Below are 23417 nucleotides of genomic sequence, written 5' to 3' on the forward strand. Positions count from 1 at the left end.
CAGAGGAGCGGTGTCTCTGGAAAAAAGTGTATATTTGCACATGTCTAGATATAGTGGCTGGTCAATGTGGCATATATATATATACATATACATACATACATATATATATATATATATATATATATATATATGGCTAAGGCAAAACCATTATAAGTTTGAGCCACAAAATAAGATCCTGTCTCAAAAAAAAGTGGTAAAATTATATAAAAATGCTATTTATCGTTGATAAAACTTTTCACAAACTGAAAAAAAAGAGAAAAAGATTAGTAATTTACCTCCCCAAAGACTACATACCTCCAGCTCCACTCCTCAGAAGGAAGAAGCAGGTGGATTGCCTGACACAAGTCGAAGGCCAACAAGAATGGTCTTAAATAGTGAGTCTCAGGCCGTCCAGGAACATCCAGGCCCTCATCTCAAAAATAAATTAATTAACTATCAAAACAACCTTTTTTTAAAAAATCACACTTAGCCCCTGTCATTCTGCAGAGAAAGTCTCTACATGTACTATTTACCACTTTATAGAGACTCTTTCTTTCAATGGTTGTCAAATTTAAGCTGGGAACAGTGGTACACATACATGCAGTCCCAGACCTTTGTATGAACAAGAGAAGAAAATTTACAGAGCCCAGGACTTCAAGACCAGTGCACCCGGCATAAGAGAAGCTGGTCTTGGACTGAAGAAGAGTTGGCTCGATGATTCAGAGCACTGACTGCTCTCCCAGAGGTTCTGAGTTCAATTCCCAGCAACCACATGGTGGCTCACAGCCATCTGTATTGGGATCTGATTCCTTCTTCTGGTGTGCATGAGGACAGAGCACTCAGATATATAAAATAAATAAAAGAAAAGCCCATCTCTGAGACAGATAAACAAAAACTTGACATAGAGGAGTGGGGAGGCAGCTCAGCTAGTGGAATGCTTGCCCATTGCACGAAGCCCAGGGTTTAATATCCAGTACTGTCTAAACCAGGCATGGTGGTACATACTTGCAATCCCAGCGCTTAGAAGGTGGAAGCAGAAGTTCAAAGGTCATCCCGAGCTACATGGTGTCTTCCAGACCAGCTTGAGTGACTTGAAATCCTGTCTCTAAGTAAATAAATACATTCTTAATAGAAATAAAATATTTGCATTCAAGAAGATGGTTCAGTGTTGTGCCAGCATGAGGACTGTGTTCGTGTAGACAGGCAAGGTGGAGTGTCGGGAGGGCTGGAAGACACAGACAGATGCAGGGGCTCAACATCAGCTAGTCTAGCCAAAATGGTGAACTCCGGGCTCAGCAAGAGACCTTGTCTCAAAAACTAAGGTAGAAGGCCAGTTAAATGGTGCATAGGATACATGTGCTTGCCACCAAACTTGACAATCTGAGTTTGAGCCCCAGAACCCAGATGGGAGAGAAAGAGAACCAACTCTTGCAGGTGGTACTCAAGCACCATGACCTATAGACCCATGCACACACACGTATAACATTTACACACACATGCGCATGAACACACACACACATACCACTAAATAACTGTCAATTTACAATATTTTCTTTAATAGAGAGCAATAGAGGGAGACACCCAATGCGCATGCATGCGTGCACACACCCCACATGCTACATAAATGAATAGGAATGAACATCCTAGCAAAGAGTTATTTGTATTTTGAGATCATAAACATTGCCTGCAATCCATATCTTGCATGACCTAATGTCCCACAGTGACAGAACGGTTTCCTTCTACTAAATGTTGAGATCATTCCGATGTTCTTCTTGTTATAGGTAATTCTGCACTGAGCAGTACCACACATAGGGTTCATTCAGATCCTTCTTTGGTCTTTCTGAATTCCCAAGAGTCGGATTACTGGGCTAAATGATTCTAACAGTGTATAATTCATTAATTACATTGTTTTCTAACCTAATTGTGTAGTAAAATTCTTTAAGATAAAATAGGTACCTGTTACATTTTGAATGTGAGCTCCCTGGCCCCTAGTCTCTTGGGTTTGAAGAGCTTGAGGTACTGTGTTGGGAGACTGTGAAATCTTTTGGACATGGTGCCTAAGGGGCAAATGTGGGTTGTGGGGCAGGAATCAGGTTTATATCTGCCTGCTCCTGGTCCTCGTACACTGAGACCTCTGTGTCCTGGTGGTGCCATGTGAGAAACAGTGCCACATGTTCCTGCCACTATGACTTTGAGCAGCTCCCTCCACTGTATCTTGCTCACAATAGTGGACCATACCAACCATCTCAAAACACCAAGGGGGGAAAACCCTCTCCTTCCTGGAGTTTGTCAGCAATTCTCTCACAGCACGGAGAAATGAACAAACACAGAGTCCTGCAGTTAGCTCCCCCTGGTATACTAATGTCTGTGCTTTCTGAAGTTCAATGCTATGGACTTCCTGTATGGGAGGGCTCTGGGGAAGAGAGCAATTGGGCAGCTGTGGCCAGCCCTGAACAGCTCCTTGGGAACCAAGCCCACAGCATCCCCCATCTCAGAAAGGTGGGATTAGAGCTCTAGATACCTCTTACTTGGTTACCAAATCCCCTTCTCATCTCCTCCCCAAATGTTGTCTTCTTTGAAGCTGTATCCTGTCCATTGGAGAGAAAGTGGTGTCTCTTAAGACCTGCCAAGAATCACTCCCTTAGTCTGCTGGATCACAGAGCCTGGGCCCTCCCGGGGAGGCTGTGAAGAGGGATAGCAGCTGGGGCTGCCTGAGCACCACCCCCCAACCCCTCTGACCTCCAACCTCAGAGCAAAGGAAACTCACTATGGAGCAGAGCTTCAAACAAGACTGATGCCACATACCTTACTGAACTGTAAAATGAACCACTGTGGCTACCATACACACACTTTCCCAGAACAATGAAAGATACAAAACAAAGAAATAAACAGAACACAGTAGAGTTGATCCAGAACCAAGCTAAATTGGCAGCATTGCACTTGGCTTTGGTCAGGAGACCTCGGTACTGTCTTCCACCTTGCTTTTCCCTTGCTGTGTGGCACTGGAAGAGTTTCTTTTATTTCAGCATCTGTTATAATTAAGTCCCTTTTCCACCAAAATAGTGCCTGTTTCTTTCCGTATCCAATTCTTCTGTCATCCGCAGACATTGGCCAGTGTCTCAGGTAGCAGAGTGAGGGGATTGCAAGGCTTCCATCACCTGTCTTGAAGATGATGGAGGCTGTCACGTGTGGTAGCCAAGGTGCTCACCTTGTTAACCCTTGTCATGCACCCCAAGTGAAGCGCTATCATTGCTGTCCCTTTCTAGAAAACTGTTAAGAGGTCTGGGGAGATATATTACCAGAATTTCCAACCCCAATAAACCCATATAAAAACATGCAATCCAGTTGTTATAGTTATAAGCTATAAGTCTTGATTGGGCAGATCTAACACTATAGTCACTTATTCCTCAGCTATAAGATCCCTCACTTCTTGTTGCTTCTCTTGGTCTTGTGGTTCTGCTCTATCAAGGGTTCCTCCTCCTCCTCTTCTTCCTCCTCCTCCTCCTCCTCCTCCCCCTCCTCCTCCTCCCCCTCCTCTTCCTCCTCTTCTTTCTCTCTCTCTCTCTCTCTCTCTCTCTCTCTCTCTCTCTCTCTCTCTCTCTCTCTCTCTCTCTCTCCTTCCCCTCTTGTCCTCTTCCCCTCTCTACCTGCCCCAACTCTCAAAGATCTCCTATCCCACCTTTCCCCTCTACTGCCCAACCATAGGCTCTAGCCTCTATTGACCAGTTAGAATGGTGAGAAGGTTCCCATGATGTCACCTGCAGAATTAACATCAGAATACAAACAGCACTGGGACAATCCACAACAAGATGGCTCAGCAGTGAAGATCACTGACTGCTGTTCCAGAGGACCTGGGTTCTGTCTTTAGCACTCAGGGGTGGCTTCACAACCACCTGTAACTATAGGTCCAGGGAATCTCACTCCTTCTTTGATATCCACAGGCATTGCATGCACATGGTGCACATACATATATGCAGACAAAACACTGTTACACATAAAATAAATCTTAAAAAAATAGAACAAAACCAAACAAACTAACCCCCCCCCAAGTTTGCCACCAATTAGCTGAGGTCTGAGTTTGAAGCTTTGTTCCTGGTATTTGGTCATGCTGGATGCTGTCTGTCTTGTGGAGCAGCTTTCGGGGGAAAGGCAGGATTGTCTGCATCCCTGGGACTTAGAGGAACTTTAGAGATAACCCAGGCCTTGGGTCAGTGAGTTACTGTGTGCTTACTTATTCAGAATTTCCCTTTACACTTGGCCCTATCTAACCATCTTTCTCCACCCTCCTGTCTATGAACATATATTCAAAGTGTCTATGATGTTCAAGCCGGTGAGAGTCAGCCATCAGGCGGGCTGCCAAGTCCAGCATTTGGGAGGAGAGGGTGGGAAGATATGTTTTTTGAACTTGCCAGCTCAGTGTGCCTCTGCTTCTCCTCCGACAGGAAATCGATGACTGCCTGGTCCAAGCAAAAGATCGAAGTTATGATGCCCTCGTGCACTTTGGGAAGCGAGGCTTGAATGTGGCGGCCACCGCAGCTGTGATGGCTGCCTCCAAGGTACAGTACCATGTTGGGTCCTGACTACCATGGCTGGCAGACGTCTCAGTACCCCTACTTGCCTCTGGCTGCCACCTATGTAGATTGCACAGGATAGGATATGGGCCAACCACCACTCTTTCTATTTATCTTTGAAAGTCCCTTTAAAGGTATGATGGGGAAAGAAAGATGGTGACTTTTGCCTCCAGAGCATTCTCCTCCATATACATGCAAATGTGCATATGTGCATACATGATACATGTGATAGCAGGACTTTCCCAGAGTCCGTGAAACTCCATGTGGATCATAGGTTAAAAACCTTTAACCTGGGTTGGAGAGATGGCTCAGCAGTTAGGATCGCATGCCGCTCTTGAGGAAGACTCAGGTTTGGTCCCCACAGTCAGGTGGCTCACGACTGCCTGTATCACCAGCTCCAGGGGGATTTGTGCCTTCTTCAGACCTCAGTGGGCACTTGCGCTCATGTGCACAGATCCTCACACAGACATGCACATTATTAAAAATGAAATTAATATTGAGGGGAAAATAATCTACCTGAAACTGAGGTATGAGAGAAGAAATAGGGAAAGGGGGAGGGAGAGGATATCTTTATTCTGTTTCCCAGGGTGCACTAGTAGAATCATCTAAACCCAAAATGGGCAGGTAGAGAGATCACCCATGTTCACATGGTTCATTACATCCTGAGAAGGGATGCAGGGTCTTAGAGTGTGTAGAGCATGATGTTGATGTTGATGGTGATGGTGATGGTGATGATGATGATATGATGGTGGTGGTGGTGATGATATGATGATGATGATGATGATGATGATGATGATGATGATGACGACGACGACGACGACGACGACGACAATGTTGATGATGGTGATGATGATATGATGATGGTGGTGGTGGTGGTGGTGATGATGGTGGTGATGTTTATAACAGACATAATAAAGTGGAGAAGGTTCAAAAATGCAGGACCGGTGGACAATTGTGATGTAGTCATTACTTCTTTCCCATTTTCATCAGGCCTCTAGCGGGGAAAGGTTCTCTTATATCTCTTCCTAGTTTCTTCTCACATGAGACTTTATCTTTGTGTGGATTGCTATGCCCACAGACCTGAACAAGTGAAATAGTCAGACATCTTCTCTTGAAGTAAATTCATCAGTGTTCTCTTTCCTGGGATGCAGGCACAGGCTGGAGGTCTCTGGTAAATCCACTGGCTGAGAGGTGATCTAGCAAAGGAGAGGTGATAAGTCCTGAAGGGTTATACCAGGGTTTGGGGTCACGTGTGGTAGAGCTATGGGTGGATGTGGGACAGACTGATGGAGGCAGACCTTGGTGCTCCTGTGTTGTGAGTAGGTGGTAGGATGTAGCGCTCTCAAGATGATCCAAGATGGCTTCCCTGTGCAGGGAAATAAGGAAGGGTGTGGTGAGAGTGTTTGCTAGAGAGAGCACATGAGCTGGGTGCTTTTTTCAGAAGTATTGGCACCTTTAATCCCAGCACTCGGGAGGCAGAGGCAGGTGGATCACTGTGAGTTCAAGGTCAGCCTGGTTGTTTTACATATCAAGTTCCAGGACAGTCAGGGGTACATGGTGAGAACCTATCTCAAACAATAACATTTTTTCCCTTTTAAAAGGAAAGCCCCTTTTGTCTGAAGTGGAAGAGTACTACAGAGGCTAGGGGAAGGGGAAAAGAAACAGAAGAAAGGATTCTGGTTAAGTCAAGGCACAGAGCTGTGTGACTCCAGTATCCACAGGACCCCTGGCCGCCTTGGTGTAATAGGAACTACCATAGTGATAGATCCCAGAGAGCATCTTTGGAAGGGAAACTCTGCCTGGGAACCTGAACTCCATTGTGGTTTACAAACAGCAGTGAATCCCAGGAACCTTCCATTTGGAACGCAAACCTCTTGGGTTCAAAGTTGTAAATGAAAGAAAAGAGAACAGTCTGCCAAGCCCAAAAGTCATTGAGCCAACCTTGCAACACAGAGTGACAGGATCTGCCTCTTGGTCCCTCTCTCTAGTCTTCTCTACAATGACCTGATGCTCGAGGCCACCACTTAGTCTCTCTGCAGTCAGAGTGCATGTGCCACCTTTGTCAGCACAGGCTCCTCAGCCCTGAGGCATCAGTGACTTCCAGAGACTCACCCTCTTCCAGGTCGGTCTCCAGCTGGGGCCTCCAGAGCCTCAGTGCCATCCTGGCTACTCATCCCCTCACTCTGCTACCAAGAAGGCCCATGAACCCAAGGCTCCTCCAGCAAGGCGTCTCACCTCAGCTAAAAACCGGAGTATTCCCAGATGGTCTGGAACTTGCCTCAGGAAATAGTTTCTTGTTAGTTCCTTTAGGCTCATGTGGGAAAGGACTTTCACTTTCTGTCTAATGCTTTTAAATAAGAACCTTTTCCTGCTTTGTGGGAGCCTTGCTTTTTCTTACTAAATACAAATGTCTAGGAAGAGAGAACACATCTTCTCCTCCAAAAATAATGTCCTCTATTTTTTGAAACAATATGTGCTTTAAAGTAATAATAATAAAACCCGAAACTCCAGTCAGGCCCAGGTCTGCAGCATGGTTTCCATAGCAACCATAGATAGCACCCAGCAGTGTCAGAGGCTGACTCACTAGTGGGTCCAAATCTGGCTTTCATGCCTGAACCACCTTGGAGGCTTTGAGTTTGGGGTTTTAGTACTGCTGCCTCGGAGCAGGCCTGTGAATCTCTTTTCTTAATTAGTTCCCCAGATGATTTTAAACATGCACCCTTGGATAGGTCACTGCCTAAGGTCCCATCCAGAGTAGAAAGCATGGGTGACTGAGGTTAAAACAGCTTATCCCTGTGCTTTTCCTATGATGGAAACATAACACCTTAGAACATTAACCTTGAAGATGAGAAGAGCCGTGTGTGTGTTTGTATAAGTATGGTGTGTGTATCTTTGTGGTGTGTGTGTAGGTGTGTGTGTATATGTTTGTAGCATGTGTGTGTGTGAGCGTGTTTGTGTTTGTGTCCCTGTGTGCAGACCAAGACATCATTGTACAACATGAGTTTGTGCCACAGTGGGACTGCAAATTCTTCTCCCAGGTTATGTGACCAAGGAGCCGGTCCTCTTTCCTTGTAGAGCTCTTTTGTCCATCTTTCCATGGCTCCCTAGATGCTACAGAGCTACCAATGGAGGAATGAAAGCTCTTTGACCACATTATGGCTCAGTGGTTAGGAGCACCTCTTCCAGAGGACCTAGATTCAGTTCCCAGGATGCATACAACAGCTTCTAAGTGTCTGTTACTCCAGTCCCAAGGGATCCAACACCCTCTTCTAGTTCCAAAGGATCTGCACATGCATGGTACACAGATATATGTATAGACAAGTTCTCCATACAAATAAAAATAATATTGATCTGTGAGCATCTTCCCTAATAAAATTAATGCCGGTGGAGGATGTTTCTATCTTCATGTTATATGGAAATCTTTATAAGCTCAGTCCAGTAAGATGGCTCAGAGGTTCAGGCTTTTGCTGCTGAGCTTATGATGACTGAGTTTCATCCCTGAACCCACATAGTAAAAAGAAAAACCAGCTGTTGAAAGTTGCCCCCTTGGGCTGGAGAGGTGGATCAGTGGTTAGGAGCACTGGACTGCTTTTCCAGAGATCCTGAGTTCAGTTCCCATCAAACATGTAGTGGCTCACAATCATCTATAATGGGCTCTGATTTTCTCTTCTAGGGTGCATGATGACAGAGCACTCATACACGTAAAACACAAGAATAAATTTTTTAAAAGTTGACCTCTGACCTCTGCATAAGCACAGATGCACACACACATACATACATGTACATACAAAATTAAAAAAATGAGAAAATGTCTTGAACTTCTAAACTGCATCATTATGAAAACATAAATTTCTTGTTAGTGCTGTTATTTTTTTAATCTTAAAATTAGAAAAACTAAAACAAAAATTTAGCCATGGGAACTTTCTTCAAAGGGCAATTTACCCGTGTCTAAACCATTCTCGCCAAGGCTTCTACCTCTGTCCCCAGGAAATGATGCATGCATCCTCTATCTAAGTGTCCTGGTGGCTTTGCTGGCTTCATGATTCCTCGCAGGAGGGAGACAGTCCCAACTCTAACTTTAAAGACTAGAATGGGTAATTTCTCTTTTTCAAAAACAATACTCTTGAGATTCATTTGTCCAGAAGAAGCCATCCTCACACTCAAGGGGACCCTAGTGAGAAGGAACTGAGCAAAAGTTCTATAACCGGGGTTGGGGATTTAGCTCAGGGGTAGAGCGCTTGCCTGGGTTCGGTCCTCAGCTCCGGAAAAAAAAAAGAAAAGAAAAAAAAAAGTTCTATAACCACATGGCTCCCTGCCACCTCACTCACTGCCTTAGAAACCTGGCTCCTACCCGAGGCCCATTCTTAGGCTAAACCAATTTTTTTTTTAACTCATTGCTTAACTTAAAAAAATGTATGCTTTTAATCCCACCACTCAGAAGACAGAGACAGGCAGATCCCTGAGTTCAAGGTTAACCTGGTCTATAGAGTAAGTTCCAGGACAACCAGGGCTACAAGGAGAAACCTTGTCAGAAGAGAGAGAGAGAGAGAGAGAGAGAGAGAGAGAGAGAGAGAGAGAGAGAGAGAGAGAGGGAGGGAGGGAGGGAGGGAGGGAGGGAGGGAGGGAGGGAGGAAGGAAGGAAGGAAGGAAGGAAGGAAGGAAGGAAGGAAGGAAGGAAGGAAGGAAGAGGCATACAGTGTTGTTTTAGTTTCCCTGAAGATTTGCCCTGGGCACAACCCTAATTGTACCAAACCTATTATTAAAGTCAGCCTTTGAAGAGAGATGCCACAAGTAAGATTTGCACTCTGTGAGTCAGAGATTCTCAGGGTGTTTTTTTTGGGGGGGGAGGCTGGGGTGGACATTTGCTTTCACGTGCTTATGTGTATCTTTCCACAAGAACCCCGTGTTCTTTATTAGATTAATAGCTTCTTTACTTAAGACATATTTTATTTTAAATTAGGTGCCATGTGTAGGCACTTGCACATGAATGCTGTTGCCCAGGAAGGCCAGAGGTGTGGGTTTTCCTGGAGCTGGAGTTACAGGAGGTTATGAGCCATGTGATGTGAGCGCTGGGACTGGACTCAGGTTCACTGCAAGAGCGGTGTGTGCTACTCAACCGTTGAGCCGTCTCTTCTGCCCCTAGGTTACTAGTGTCTTGAGCCAAGAGGATGTGTCTTCTTTCTCTTATTTCTACATTAGAAGATAACCAGAAGGGGAAGAAGAGGTCCAATTCCCAGTACCCATACAGCAACTCACAACATCTTTAACTCCCAGGAGATCTGATATCCTCTTCTGGCTCTGCAGGCTGTGCACAGGCATGATAGACACACATACATTCAGACACTCAGAAATGTAAATTAAAAATAAATGAAATCTCAAAATACATTTAAGTAACCCGAAATGCTTAGTTTTGCAGTGATTTTACTTGCATTATTTAAGCTAATTGATATCCTGGTCTCGGTGGCACACAACTTTAACTCTAGTGCTTGGGATGCAGAGGCGGGTGGATCCCTGTGAGTTCTATCCTACCCTGATCTACATAGTAAGTTCCAAGACATCCAGAGATACATAGAAACCCTGTATTGAATAAAACAAACAAAAAAAACCTTAGATAATGTGAAATATATACCCTTCTTTATTCCTCCAACCCTATTCTGTCTAACACGATAGCCACTTGACACATAGGTCTGTTTCAATATACATTATTTGAAATTAAGAAGCCCTGGAATTGAGTTCTTTAGTTGGCTGGCATCATGAAGGGGATTTCTACTGGGCAGCTGCCTCAAGCCCTCTGTGAACATTCTTAGGTGTTCCTTGGTCTTGTTTTCACTCTTTTACCTGTACCTACTCCAGCTTTGATGGAATACTTCTCTCTTCCACCAAGTTCTTTGGAGCTGTATTTATGAGGCTCCTGGGGAAGCAGAGCTGGAAGCTCTTGCCAATAGCAGCACCCATGCAGCAGCTCCTGTTTCCTCATCCTCTCCCTTGTGCCAGCCCACTTTTCACACCACAAACTGCATCCACTCTCTTGATTTGCTACTGGAAACAACTTTGCCTGCAATTGTGCTCAGTGACCACAAGGGGGCAGTCACATTCTGGCAACAGCCTGCTGTCTGAATAGATGGGTATCATTCGCTGGGAAATCAAATTGTTTTCTCATTTCTTTATTTTATTCCCAGTCAATCTGACCTTTTAAAAATAGGACTCAGAGTTGCTATTTCCAGGATGATAAGAAGATATTCTATAGGTATAATGCAAGAAGGGATGAAAAGATAAAGATGACACAGGAAGGCTGAGACCAGAGTTGGGCTGCACAGACCTCAAACAGGAAGGGAAAAGAAACAGCCACTTGCATAGCTACTGCAACAGTCCATGTTAGAAGGGCAGAGGAGGGGAAAGAAGAAAGGGATGCTGAAAGGTTAGGGCTTGAGAAGGAAGGGGGAAGGGGTAAACATCAGAAATGACTGTGACTTATTACCTGGGTGCCTGAGAGTTCAGAAATGCAGAAGAAGGCTAAAGAGATATCTCTGAAGAATACAGAGAGTAGGCAGGGCTTCAAACAGGCAACTATCTTGACAGCTCGGTGTTTGGAAGGTCCTGAACCCCTGTTTCCTGGAGATGCTTGATTCAGATGATCGGGATGGTCTGATACAGAGATATGACTCACTTCGATTCTGCCTGCTAATTCTCATTAAGAGCACTTCCCAAAACAAAGGATCAGGAAGCAGACCTTTGTCTCAAACATCCCTGTCTCCCACTCCAAAATGAAAAGAAAGACAGGAAAGACATTGGAATGTTGGGGCTAGTTTTCAGCATAAGCCAAAAACTGTTTCTAGAAGGTTCTCATATTCTAACATCCTTTTCTTTCCACTCACTACTCCAAAACCTTCAGAGAGAACTGGGCTCTGTCCCCTACCCTTCGCTTCTGGTGCCTAGGCCCTCACTTTGCACAACTATGAGCTCGTGTGCGAGGCCTCCTCTGGGCCCCGGGCCAGCCATGCTGCCCTTCTTCTTAGAAGGGTGCATGTTTTGTCAACTTGGTCATTTGTCCTCTTATATGAATTTCTGTCCTGATGCCCTGGTCCCGTTGAGGTTCTTGGAAGCAGGAGCCACTTCACACTGGTGTTCGAGCCCCCTCAGGACAAGCTTTGCCAGCATCCCATCAGCTTGTGTTGTGTGTGAACAGAGAAATGCATGGGCTGAGCAAGTGAGCGAGTGAACGTGGGAGGGAGGGAAATGGGGACCACGTGACTCTCTTTGGTATCTTGGTGGCCTGTGCCCATGGCTTTTTTTTTTTTTTTTGTCCCCTTTTTACCCTTTATCAGGTGGCTCGAATCTTTCATTTTGTCTCCTCCTTGGATCTCAGAGAAGGGCAGGTAACCCCGATGAGAGGTGTGACTAACTCCAAACCGATCCAGTCAGGTAGAGAGGCCCCCCAGCCATCTCTGCCCACCAGCCTCTGGTCTGGATCAGAGGCAGGTGTCTTGCTGCCCCGACACCCGTGTGTAACGTGTGTGACTCCATGACAGACACACAGCCTGGCTGTATGTCATCATACCAGAGCCTTTTAGTGTGTTCGACTGGCGGCATCTAACATGTAACTAATGTACTCAGTCCCCACCCGCTTTGTTTAATGCCTGGAGAATGAACTGAATTTGTACTGATACTCTCGTGGTAGAAATCCTCATCTCTTTCTGTTTTGTTAATCCAGTTTTTTGTCCCAGATAAAGCCTGGTCTCCGTGTGGCATGCTGAGGTGGGGCTGCTTGGCCCTGCTGTTGAGCACGTCCAGCTGGGGAGTCTGTCAGCGGGCTGGGTGTGATGTGAGGTGTAGCAGGAAGCACTAACTCTTCTTGAATTATCCCTGGGAAATGTGGTTATGCCAGTGGCTTTTCGTCAATTTCCTGACTCACTAAAACCTTCACTCCATCCTCACTGTCATCGACAGCGGGCACTGAGTACTTGCGGAAGGGAGAGAAGCGAAACTTCACACTCCTTTATGCCTCCTTCTCCTGTGACTTGGCGTGTCCCTCCAGAACCTGCACAGAGCTTTAAATTGTTCCATTTCTGGGAGTATCTACCTTACCTCTCAGTTCTATTTTAATATCAGGCAAACATACATATCCATGGGCCATGGTGGTGCACAACTGTAATCTTGGCCTTAGGAAGAAAAGGCAGGAAGGTCAGGAGCTCAAGGTTACCTTGACTGTATAATGAGGCTGACCCAGGATGTATGAGACTCTGGCTCCAGTGTCAAAACTAGCAGCTAGAGAGATGGCTCAGTGGTTGAGAGCCAGGTTCAGTTACTAGCGTCCAAATGGTGGCTTGCAAACAGCTGTACCTCCAGTTCCACGGGATCCAATGCCTACTTCTGACCTCCACAGCTACCAGACACGCACATAGTACACATATGTACATACATGCAAACAAAACACTCATACATGTAAAATAAAACAACTAAATATTCCTATTTATTATTAATATTTTATTAATCAATATTAATAATGTTAAAACAATACAAAACATAGACTGCCCAAATTGTTTTGGGTTTGAAGACATTTGTCACTGTCGCAGAAGTCCTCAGAGAGACTGCTGGGTGTTACTGGAAATCCAGGTGCACTGACTCCTGTGCAAGATGCAGAAAGGACAAAAGGAGGGTGAGGTCCTCCTGGCCCTATCCAGTAAAGCCTGCCACTTGAGGCATGGTCATTGAGCAAATACAGTCTTGGGTATTAACAATGGATAGCTGGACCCCATCCACCTCCTTAGCCATCCAAACTGCAAAGATTCCATCTGGGGTAGAATAAAGTGGTAAGGCTTAGTGGTGGAAAAGTACTAAAACCTGAGCAGCAAGTTTACCTCTCCTGGGCTGGGGGATGACTGGGTAGAGGGCTTGCCCAGCATCCGCAAAGCCTTGGGTTCAAGTCCCTAGCACCACATAAATTGAGTGTGGTTTTGTGGTTTGGGGAGGTAGAGGCAGGAAGATGAGAAGTCCGAGGCCTATCCCAGCTACTTAGCAAGTTACAGGCTAGTAACTTGGATATATACAACCCTGTCTAAAAATAAATCAAAACAGCCAGGCACAGTGGCATATGCCTTTCATCCCAGCACTTGAGAAGCATAAGCAGGCAGACCTTTGAGTTCAAGACTAACCTGGTCTATATAGAAAGTTCTAGGTCAGCCTGAGGTACACAAAGAAACCCCACCACAAAAAAAAAAAAGGAAAAAAAAGCCCTCTTTTCAATTGGTTTACATATTTATACACCCAAGTTCTCCAAAAGGGGCTCTGCTCTGGAACACTTTGCCTCACGGGTGTGGGTGATGCACCACACATCCCAAGCCATGTTCAATACACGCCCCCCTCAGGCCTGGGCCCCTGGCTGATGCATGGGGGTGGATGGCATGGCCTCCTGTAGCCATTTCGTTTGGGCAACAGCACGATGGGTGTCCACGTGCTTATCCTTTCTGCCTTCACACCTAACGTGTGTCGGGTAGAAAGCTGGGTGGATGCAAGCCTGCAATAGGACAGGAAGCTACGCAGAGGGGAAGACCGGCAGACAACACCCAGCGTTGAATACAGTTGCATGGAGTACAGGACAGATGCCATTGAGAACATGTTGCAGTGAGTTTCATTGTCTAGAAGCCATTATCTCAAATGCCACTAAGAAAAGAGACATTGCTAATGAAATGGAGACATAGTGCCTTTCACTTAGAATGTTACCACTTCTTACTTAAAACACTACTAGACTGAGATTTAAAGGAAAAAATAAACACCTTTGTGCACCAAATTAAAAGGAGCACAGAATCTGGCATGGTGGTGCATGCCTTTGATCCCAGCACTTGGTAGGCAGAGGCAGGAGAAACTCTGCCAACCTAGCTGTTCAAAGCCAACCTAGTCTACATATTGAGTTCCAGGACACTCAGAGCTCTGTAGAGGTAGATAGATAACTAGTTAGATAGATGGATGGATGGATGGATGGATGGATGGATGGATGGATGGATAGAACAGAAGCACAGGCTACACATATACAAATATACACATACACCAGTACACTGCTTGCAATCCATGTGTGTACATGTTCAAAAGAAAAAGAATAGCTGGGTATGGTGGTGTATCCCTTTAATACCAGCACTCAGGAAACAGACACAAATAGACCTTCAAGGCCAGACTGGTCTACATAGTAAATTCCAGGCCAGCCAGGGATACATCGTGAGATCCTGGAGAGAGAGGGAGGGAAGGGGGAGCTTAGAAAGATATTTGAATGGTTGGCTCTCAGTGTCTTCCAATATGGCCACAGAATATACTTTAGCCTAGCATTGTTTTTCAGGACAGGATTTCTCTGTGTTGCCCTGACTGTCCTGGAACTCGCCCTGTAGACCAGGTTGGCCTCGAACTCAGAGATCCATCTATTTCTGCCTCCCGAGTGCTGGAACTAAAGGCGTGGGTCACTGCCGAGCTAATATGCTTTTTTCAAAATTACAAAGCCAGAATTATTTTCCCAAAGTAAGGAACCCAATGTGGCAGCTGGAAGATGCTCCAGAAGATGACAGCTACCAGATAACAAGATGGGGGCTCCCCCAGCACAGCCACAGTAGGCCTCCTGCAAGGTAAAGAAGAATGAGGTTGAATAGAGCCCGAGCCAGGCTAAGGGGTTTTCAAATGAGAGGCCCGTTGGTTTCCGACGGTTCCAGCTGTTCTGATTTGTTTTCAGGGCTTGTTTCCATGCTTCCGAGGTTCCCTAGCGTGGTGATGAGCCATCTTTATCTCCTCTTTCCTAACCTTCGACACTCGAGATCTTCCTGATGCTGGTGACATTGGAGCTACCCTGGCTGGGCTTCTCTGGGTGAAAGTGAGCCATTTGCCAAATGGGCTGCCGACTGCTCTTTTCCCTTGGGTCTGTTGTAGAGCATTTACAAGATCCAGAAGATGTTGTTGATAGAGTTAGCCCCTGGCTGGTTATTTGGGCTTGGGTTGTGCAACCCCGCCCAGTCCTTTTGGCCAGTGTCTTTTCTTTTGCTGATCTCAGGGGCCAACTTAGATGTGGCAGGCGGCAGCAGCCATCATTTAGTTGGCTTAAAAAATAAAATAACTTGTTTTTAAAGATTTATTTCATTTAATTATGTGTGGATGTGTGCACATGTGGGAGTGTTGGAGGCTAGAGGTTGGATCCTCCTGGAGGTGGAGTTACAGGCAATTGTGAGGTTCCTGACATGAGTGCTGGGAACTGAACTCAGCTCCTCTGGGAGAGCAGCAGGCTCTCTTAGCCACTGAGCCATCTCTCCAGGCCCTTAGCTGGCCTTCTTAAACACTTGACTATGGCTCGCTCCACACAAGGAGTATCTTAAGGATGAAATACTTTACATTTTTATAGATTAATAGTTCTAACTGTATATATTTGGTTATTTGAATCATTTTTTGTTGTTGTTGCCTTTGAGAGAATAAGGTTCACTCTGTACCCCAAGTTGGCCTAGAACTATGCTACTAGGGATAGCCTCAAACTTGTGACAGTTTTCCTGCCCCAACTCGGAAATGCTGAGCCAACAGGCCCTGGGTGTCATTGCTGTTAGTTTCCTTGAGACATGGTTTTTGTATCTTTGGTTGGTTAAGAACTGGCCTGTTCCACTTTTCAATGGACCATCTAAGCTTGTGCTCGCCCTTTGCTTGCCCCTCCCCAGCTCACTTCTTTTGTTGTGGTGGTTGTTCATGGTTTTGTTGTTCTTATCGTTGTCATAATTTTTTGAGATTATAATTCTATCGTCTCCCACCTTTCCTGTTCTCCTTCTAACCTCTCCCACGCACCCCCATCCACTTGTTTAAATGTATGGCCACCTTTTCCTTAATTATCATCACACATGCGTGTATAGACATTCCTAAATACATGAACAGAACCTGTTCAGTTATTGTTTTATGCCCTTGCCTTCTTTTGGTCCTTGTCGCACTCAGACCTTCTACTTTTACCAAGTGGCTGTGCTTTGTTCATCTGTGTGGACCATTTTTTTTTATTACTGAATAAAATGAAAAGGCTTGCTCCAGCCCCCTCCCAATGGTGAAAGCCTCTGTCCGGTGTGTTTGGCCCCTGCTCGATTTCCTGCTGCAGCTGCCGATCCCTTCTGCACTGATTCGCTGGTGCGGTCATGTCTTCCTTACCTTGTTATCCACAGTCCCTGGACCACTAGGCACCATTCTTCCCTTCACTGTGAAAATAAAATGCACTGTCACCCTGATGTCCTACATGCCGTGACCCCACTCTCTCCCCTGTATTCTGAGCACACCCAAGTTCATTGCCTGGCAACTGCTTGCTCCAAATCCCAACACTATTCTCGTAACGCTAGTCTCTCGCCACCTCCGTTCCCACTCTCAGACGCCCTTGCCCCAAACAAGTCTCTCCAAACTTCGTGCACTGTTTTCTTTGTTTGTTGGATGGTTTTTAACCCACTCAGCCTGCTTGGTGCATGGACAACCTATCAGGGGCCTCATTCCTGTAGAAAACTGGCTGGAGAGATGGCTCAATGGTTAAAAGTATTCTCTGCTCTTCCAGAGGTCCTAAAGTTGGTTCTCAGCGTCCATGTCCAGCAGCTTACAGCTGCCTGTAACTCCAGCTGCAGGGGATCTGATGCCTTCTTCTCCTGGCTCAGCCACATGCACACATGCACACCCACACCCACACCCACCCACACACACACACACACACACACACACACACACACACACACACACACAAATCATGAAAAATAACTGATTCCCCCAACCCTGCCACAGCCACCAGTTGCCAATAACTCCTCGGCAAGAGTGAGCTTCCGGGCTGGAGAGATGGCTCAGCGGTTAAGAGCACCCAACTGCTCTTCCAGAGGTCATGAGTTCAATTCCCAGCAACCACATGGTGGCTCACAACCATCTGTAAAGAGATCCGATGCCCTCTTCTGGTGTATCTGATGACAGCTACAGTGTACTTATATATAATAAATAAATAAATCTTTAAAAAAAAAAAGAGTGAGCTTCCATGGATTTGATCAAATTACATTAAATGCATGTATGAAAATCTCAATAAGTTAAAAAAAACCTATACAAAATAAGATAAAATCAATTCCAAACAACAACAAGGTTTAACGAGCCTCTCTCCTGCCCTGAGGCTCACCTGCACACCTAAAGCAACATCCACCCCTCTGTCTTCACCTCGATCAGGACCAGAGGTGGAAGGAGGATTTGCCCTCCAGCCATATGACACATTGATCCTGCTTTCCTAAGCTAAAGAACACATTCACACTGAGATTCCCTCCACAGCACCTTCAGCCTGTGAAGTGGTTATGTTGACAGCAGAGGGTTTTTTTTTTTTCACATCATTTCTTCCTTCCTGATTCATTACCTTTAGGGTATTAATGTGCCACTGGGTATTGCATGTGCCAATATGAGTAAGTGTGCTTTGGTAACCGTCTCAACTGCACAATTTTTTTTAAACTACTGTTGTCAGGCACTAAAACAACACTGTCTGCCTTTTATGGCATTAGGAAGAAGGGCTGGGTGCATAGAATATTAGGTTTGGATTTTATAAGCAGATCTCAAGAACTGAGGACAGTGTGGCCACACATTTACTTTGACTGGTGGGACACTGAGGCCTCCAGCCATCTCTGTAGAGTAGGGCCTGCAGTGGCTGCGGATGTCACTGAGGCGGCAGAGTACCTGCCTGACATGTATAAAATCCTGAGTTTGAGCCCTGTAATACATAAACCAGATGTGGTGCCCCTCGACTGTAATCCTAGCATTTGGGAAGTAAAGGCAAGAGGATCAATTCAGGATCTCCTAACAGGTATATTCCAATGTTGATAAGCAGCAAGTTCGAGGCCACCCTCGGACACTGAGGCCCTATCTCAGACAACAAAATGGGGATTGGGGGAGCTGCAGAGGATTGCCATTCTAGCTAAAGGTTTCCTTTGGGGGTGTCTGAGAGAGAGAGGGAGTGACAACCGAGCCCCAGAGGTGGCCCCGGAATATGTCACCGGTCAACAAGTATACCTGGGACCCTCAACAGAGATAAGCCAGGGCTCGTTTCTGCCTTGTCTGCTCACAGAGCGAGCAGGGTCTCAGCCTTTCTCACATCATGTCTGTTACCACTGTGGCCCACAAGCCTGTGGTCAGGCGTCTGACATGTGCTCTCCTGTGTTGTGTGCAGGGACAGGGTGCCTTGTCAGAAAGACTACGGAGCTTCAGCATGCAGGACCTCACCACCATCAGGGGCGATGGTGCTCCTGCTCCCTCAGGCCCCCCTCCACCAGGGTCTGGGAGGTCCAGCGGCAAACACGGCCAGCCCAAGATGTCCAGGAGTGCTTCTGAGAGTGCCGGCAGCTCAGGTAGGTCTCTCCCCGTCCCTTTTGTAGCCTCGTTGTCATTAAGAGGCGCAGTACTGGATGGCACACAAGATGTCCCTTGCCCCATGGACCTGTCACCAACAGAATCATTTGTTAGATTGTACCAGGCCAGACCCATCTCGTGAGCCACTTAGGAAGCTGGCCGAGGGACCGTGCCCTGGGCGGGTTAGGTCATTAGTACTCATTACTCCTCCTTCATCTTCGTCTGAGGAATCAGGATGTTGGGTGCTGATTCCTGGGTCAAGTCTGGAGCAGGAGCAAGTCTGGGCCTTGGGAATGCTTTCTATTCTCTCTAGCCCCACACTTAGGTCTCATGACCCCCTTCTCCCACTCCCCAGGCCTGGTGACACCATGGGCCTTCCTTCTCCCCATGTATTTCCTCTTTTCCCTCTTCACTGTGTCCAGTCATCTCTGACCACCTACTCACTATGCATGCCCACATCTGCACCTACCAAGAACCACACTAGACCTGAGGTTCCTGGGGTGAGGGGGGATGGGGGGATGGGAGGAAGTCATTCTAGTGACTGGAGGTCTACCTCCCATGGTTAAGCACTTGACATGAGACTGCCCAGATGGGGCTTAACCCTGTTTAATGTGTGGAGTCTTGGGCCTGTCTCCAGAGGTCTCAGTAGGTTTGCATGAGACCCAGCTGTGTAGGTCAAGGTGTGGACTTGGAATTTCTTGGGTGGGCATTTCCAAGACAGATTCTTAGAAGATGACAGTTATTCGGGAGCAGGGCAGAGCTGCTGATAGAAAATGGTAGCCAGCAGGATGCGTGGAGGTGCCAAGTCACCACCTTTGCCCTCCTGGTTACAGAAGAACTAGGACTTGGGATGTTTTAGAATATGTGTTATGTACCCAGTATCTGCCCTGCCCTTAAGCATGCAAACCAGGCCCTCCAGGGTCGGACCCTTATTGTGAACTGTAAGAGGCGCCTGGAAAGGCACTTGGGCTCTGAGCCCCCAATGCTGACAGACCCCACCTGATTCTGAGGGCTTACACATGGTGTGGACGAGTTAGCACACTCAATACCATCAACACTGCTTGGTATCCCTCCGCTTCCTCTTGCCTCGGGACCACACACCACCCCTAGATTTGAAGGTCATATATATTTTTAATGGGAGATGTTTTCACCCCAGAAGCAGGGCAGGACTGGAGAGAGCAACGTTGACTGTGAGGATTCAATTGGAAAAAGCAAAGTAAGAATGCTCAGGGCCGTCCATGCCTGGGGCCAGTAGGCAGTAAGTGCCATTGTTATAAACCCTGTTATGCCTTCACCTCATCCAAGAAAGCATTTTACAGCCCTTGAAAGGATTCAGGAGACACATGGGTTTCTCTGTGAGGCAGTGGGAGCCCTGATTTTGGAATGGCCCACATCAAAGTTGAAAGGGCAGGCAGGGAGTCCTGCTTTGCCTGGGAAGTGAACCCAGTGAGCCTTGCTGTCCTTTCTCTAGTCTAGTTTTTTTCCTATAGGAGAGAACCAAGTAGAGAGCACCAAGGCACAGAGAGCTAATGCACTCTGCCAAGGCCACACAGAATCAGAATCTGGGCCTCCTACCCAGACCTTCTCTTATTAGACGTTTTGGGTCAGGGCTCAGAATGAAATTAGCGTAGCTTGGTGGCCTTCAGAGATGACATGTGGCGCTCAGAGATGACGTCAGTGGGGTGGGAGGCCCTCAGAGATGATGTAGGCGGCTCTCAGAGATGATAGCAGGTAAGCGGCTCTCAGAGATGATGTAGGAGGCTCTCTGAGATGGCGTCGGCGGGGTGAGCGGCTCTTAGAAATGACGTGGGTACCTCCAAGGCCTAAGACAGTTTCCAGCCCAGCGATGGACAGAAGAAGGTTGGGTGCTTTGTCTTGGTACTGGCAGAGTTGGTGAGATCCCTTGCCACCCTGAGACCTCAAGATCTCCCTTCAGAGAGAGAGAGGTGTTGGCCCGTGGTGGGGAGGCCAGGGAAGGTAGCATTCTCCCCGGCTGCTCTGGGTCTAAATCAAGTCACCTCAGACAGAAAGACAGATGAGATGCAGATCAAGTCCTAGGAGTGGGACAGAAGTGCCCATGCCCAGGTTGGAACTGAGGCTGTTCTGTCCTCCCCAGCCCTGTCCACATCATGGGGTCCAATGCCAGGGGAGGAAAATTGGGTAAGAAGCTTTGGAGTTGGGGTACAAACCGAGCCTCGCTATGCCTTTTTTTTCTCATTGCTGTGGCCAAATAACTGACAAACAGCAATTGCAGTTGACGGGAGCATGGGTTTATTTCGGCTCACAGTTTGAGGGCACAGGCCATCATAGCCAGGAAGGCATTGGGGCAGGAATGTGAGGCTGTGGCACATTGAGTCAGAAGAAACAGGAAGAGAACTGGGAGTAGAGTCTGGCTATCAAAACTTAAGGCCCAACACCTGTGACTCATTTCCTCCTGCAAAGTTCCACCTCCTCAAGTTCCACAGCCTTCCAAAATGACTCCACCAGCTGGGAGACAAAGTATACAAACACAGGAGTGCATCCTGGCTAGGTGACACTGAGCCCATGGGATACAGAAATGGTACACAGGGCATGACACCACAAGGCAGCCACCACACATGTTCCTGCTTATTCCTGTGAGCCCACTTCCTCCTCTCGGTTATGTGTGCCACAGACCTAGAACTTTTCTCAGAACAATGCCTAAGTCACAACAGAGTATTTGACCTTGTGCAGGAAACAGATCCCTATCCCTTCAGCTTCCTCTGAAGGAAAGGCTCCATTGTGTCCTAGTCAATCTTGTGTCTTAGGATTGTGAGGGGAACAAAAGGGAAGAAAATAAAGAACATTTTCAGACTTCAAACGGGACAGGAGTTGAGCCAACTTAGGAGAGGGAGCAAGTGAATGTGTGGCTGCAGGCCGTGGCTGTGAAGCAACTGGAAGCCCAAATGGCCTCAGTAGACAGTGGTTCCTAAAAGCTGACTGCCCTATGGGAATACACAAACCACAATGAAATGCCTTAATCCCAGCAGTTAGAAACCAGAGACAGGAGACTCTTTGTGAGGTCAAGACCAACCCCGTTTACCAGTGAGTTCCAGCCCTGTCTCAAACAATAGATAGATGGGTGGCTGGGTGGGTGGCTGGATAGATAGATAGATAGATAGATAGATAGATAGATAGATAGATAGATAGATAGATAGATAGATAGATAGGGATATATAGGTGATAGCATGGGGAGGGGTAGAGAGTTGCTCAGCTGGTAAAGTGCTTACTTACTTTATAAGTATGGGAACTGAGTTTGTATCCCCAGAGTCCTTGTAAAAGCTTGGTGCTGTAGCATCAACCTGCAGTGTGGCACTGGAGGGTACTGACAGGAAGATCCTGAGACTTTGTCCAGTCTAGATGAACTGGGGAACCCCAAGTCCAATGAGAGCTCCTGTCTCAAAAATAAAATAGAAAGCAAGACAAGAAACCAACACTGAAATCTCACTCCTACACTCACAAGCAGGAGTGGCTCACCCCACCCATGCACACGGGTATAATACACACAGCAATATACATATTATACAAAAGAATATAGAGTTTGCAAGAGCACAGTTAGGCAAAGGGATATGTCTAGATGTTGAAATTCATGCTCCTTGAGGAAGTGGGGTTGATGAGGTGCTGGATAAAAGCAACAGTGTGGGTCCAGGAAACAGAGGATTATGGTCTGAGGAGAACCAGGGAAGAGATCATTTGGCTCTCTGCATCCCAAGGAAAGAAAAAGAAAAGAGAGAACAAGACACAGAAACTATACTGCTGTGTTTACTCTGCGTGCAAGCTTCTAGCAGGCAGATGCTGGTTCTGTGCCTCCCTCTCCAACCGACCCCCAGTTGCCTGCCACGTGCCTAGCACACAAATGGCCCCTGCATTTGGTGTAAGGAGAGCATAGCATCCAAGCATTGGAGATGCAGAGGCATAGTTCTTTGCTGCCACTCTCAGCACTTGGGGTGAGGCTGGGCCATGTGCCAGAGCTGACTGGCCTGCCTGGTGTTTGCCCTCTGGCTTACAGAGGTTAGGGCAAGCAGGGACTGATTGTCTTCTCTGCAATCTGAACTGAGAGGGAGGGATAACACGCTGAATGGCTGCCACTACCCACCAGGAAGTGTCCATGGAGTTGAGAGACTTCTAGAGATTCAGAATCACTGGGTCAGCATGGATTTAGTGAGCACCTACTATAGTCTAAGGAGGTTTCCTGGAGGACTATCTAAATCAAAAGGTCTAGGAGAGGTTTTGAAGAGGGATGGTTATTCCCAGGAGAAAATTTCACAGCTCTCAGCTCCTTAGAGCTACAGGAATCGGGGCCTGACCCAAGGGGAGGCTGAATCAGAGTTGATCCCTTAACACACTGTAGTGTTTATCAAGACTTCCCTCTTCCTGGGATTCTGGGGCCTCCCTGGTTGCTGGGGCCTGGTTCCTCTTGGGTGGGAGCTGTCTCTCACAGCACCCCCACCCAATCGATTCCCACAGTGTGTACCTGCTGCTCCACCTGCAGGACCCGGAAAG

At 46.8% G+C, this 23417-nt stretch overlaps 1 protein-coding gene across 4 annotated transcripts in view; it reads left to right on the forward strand.

The window, feature by feature from the left end:
- Reep1 (receptor accessory protein 1) overlaps nucleotides 1–23417 on the forward strand; it is a 116028-nt gene that overhangs the window by 81284 nt on the left and 11327 nt on the right. The window contains 4 exon segments of one of the 4 annotated variants that reach the window (NM_001429157.1): nucleotides 4422–4535; nucleotides 11876–11926; nucleotides 18718–18895; nucleotides 23382–23417. In NM_001429157.1, the coding sequence (NP_001416086.1) occupies nucleotides 4422–4535; nucleotides 11876–11926; nucleotides 18718–18895; nucleotides 23382–23417 (379 nt within the window). 4 annotated transcript variants of the gene reach the window in all.

Source organism: Rattus norvegicus, chromosome 4 (assembly GCF_021556685.1).
Source record: "Rattus norvegicus strain SHRSP/BbbUtx chromosome 4, alternate assembly SHRSP_T2T, whole genome shotgun sequence".
NCBI lineage: Eukaryota > Metazoa > Chordata > Mammalia > Rodentia > Muridae > Rattus > Rattus norvegicus.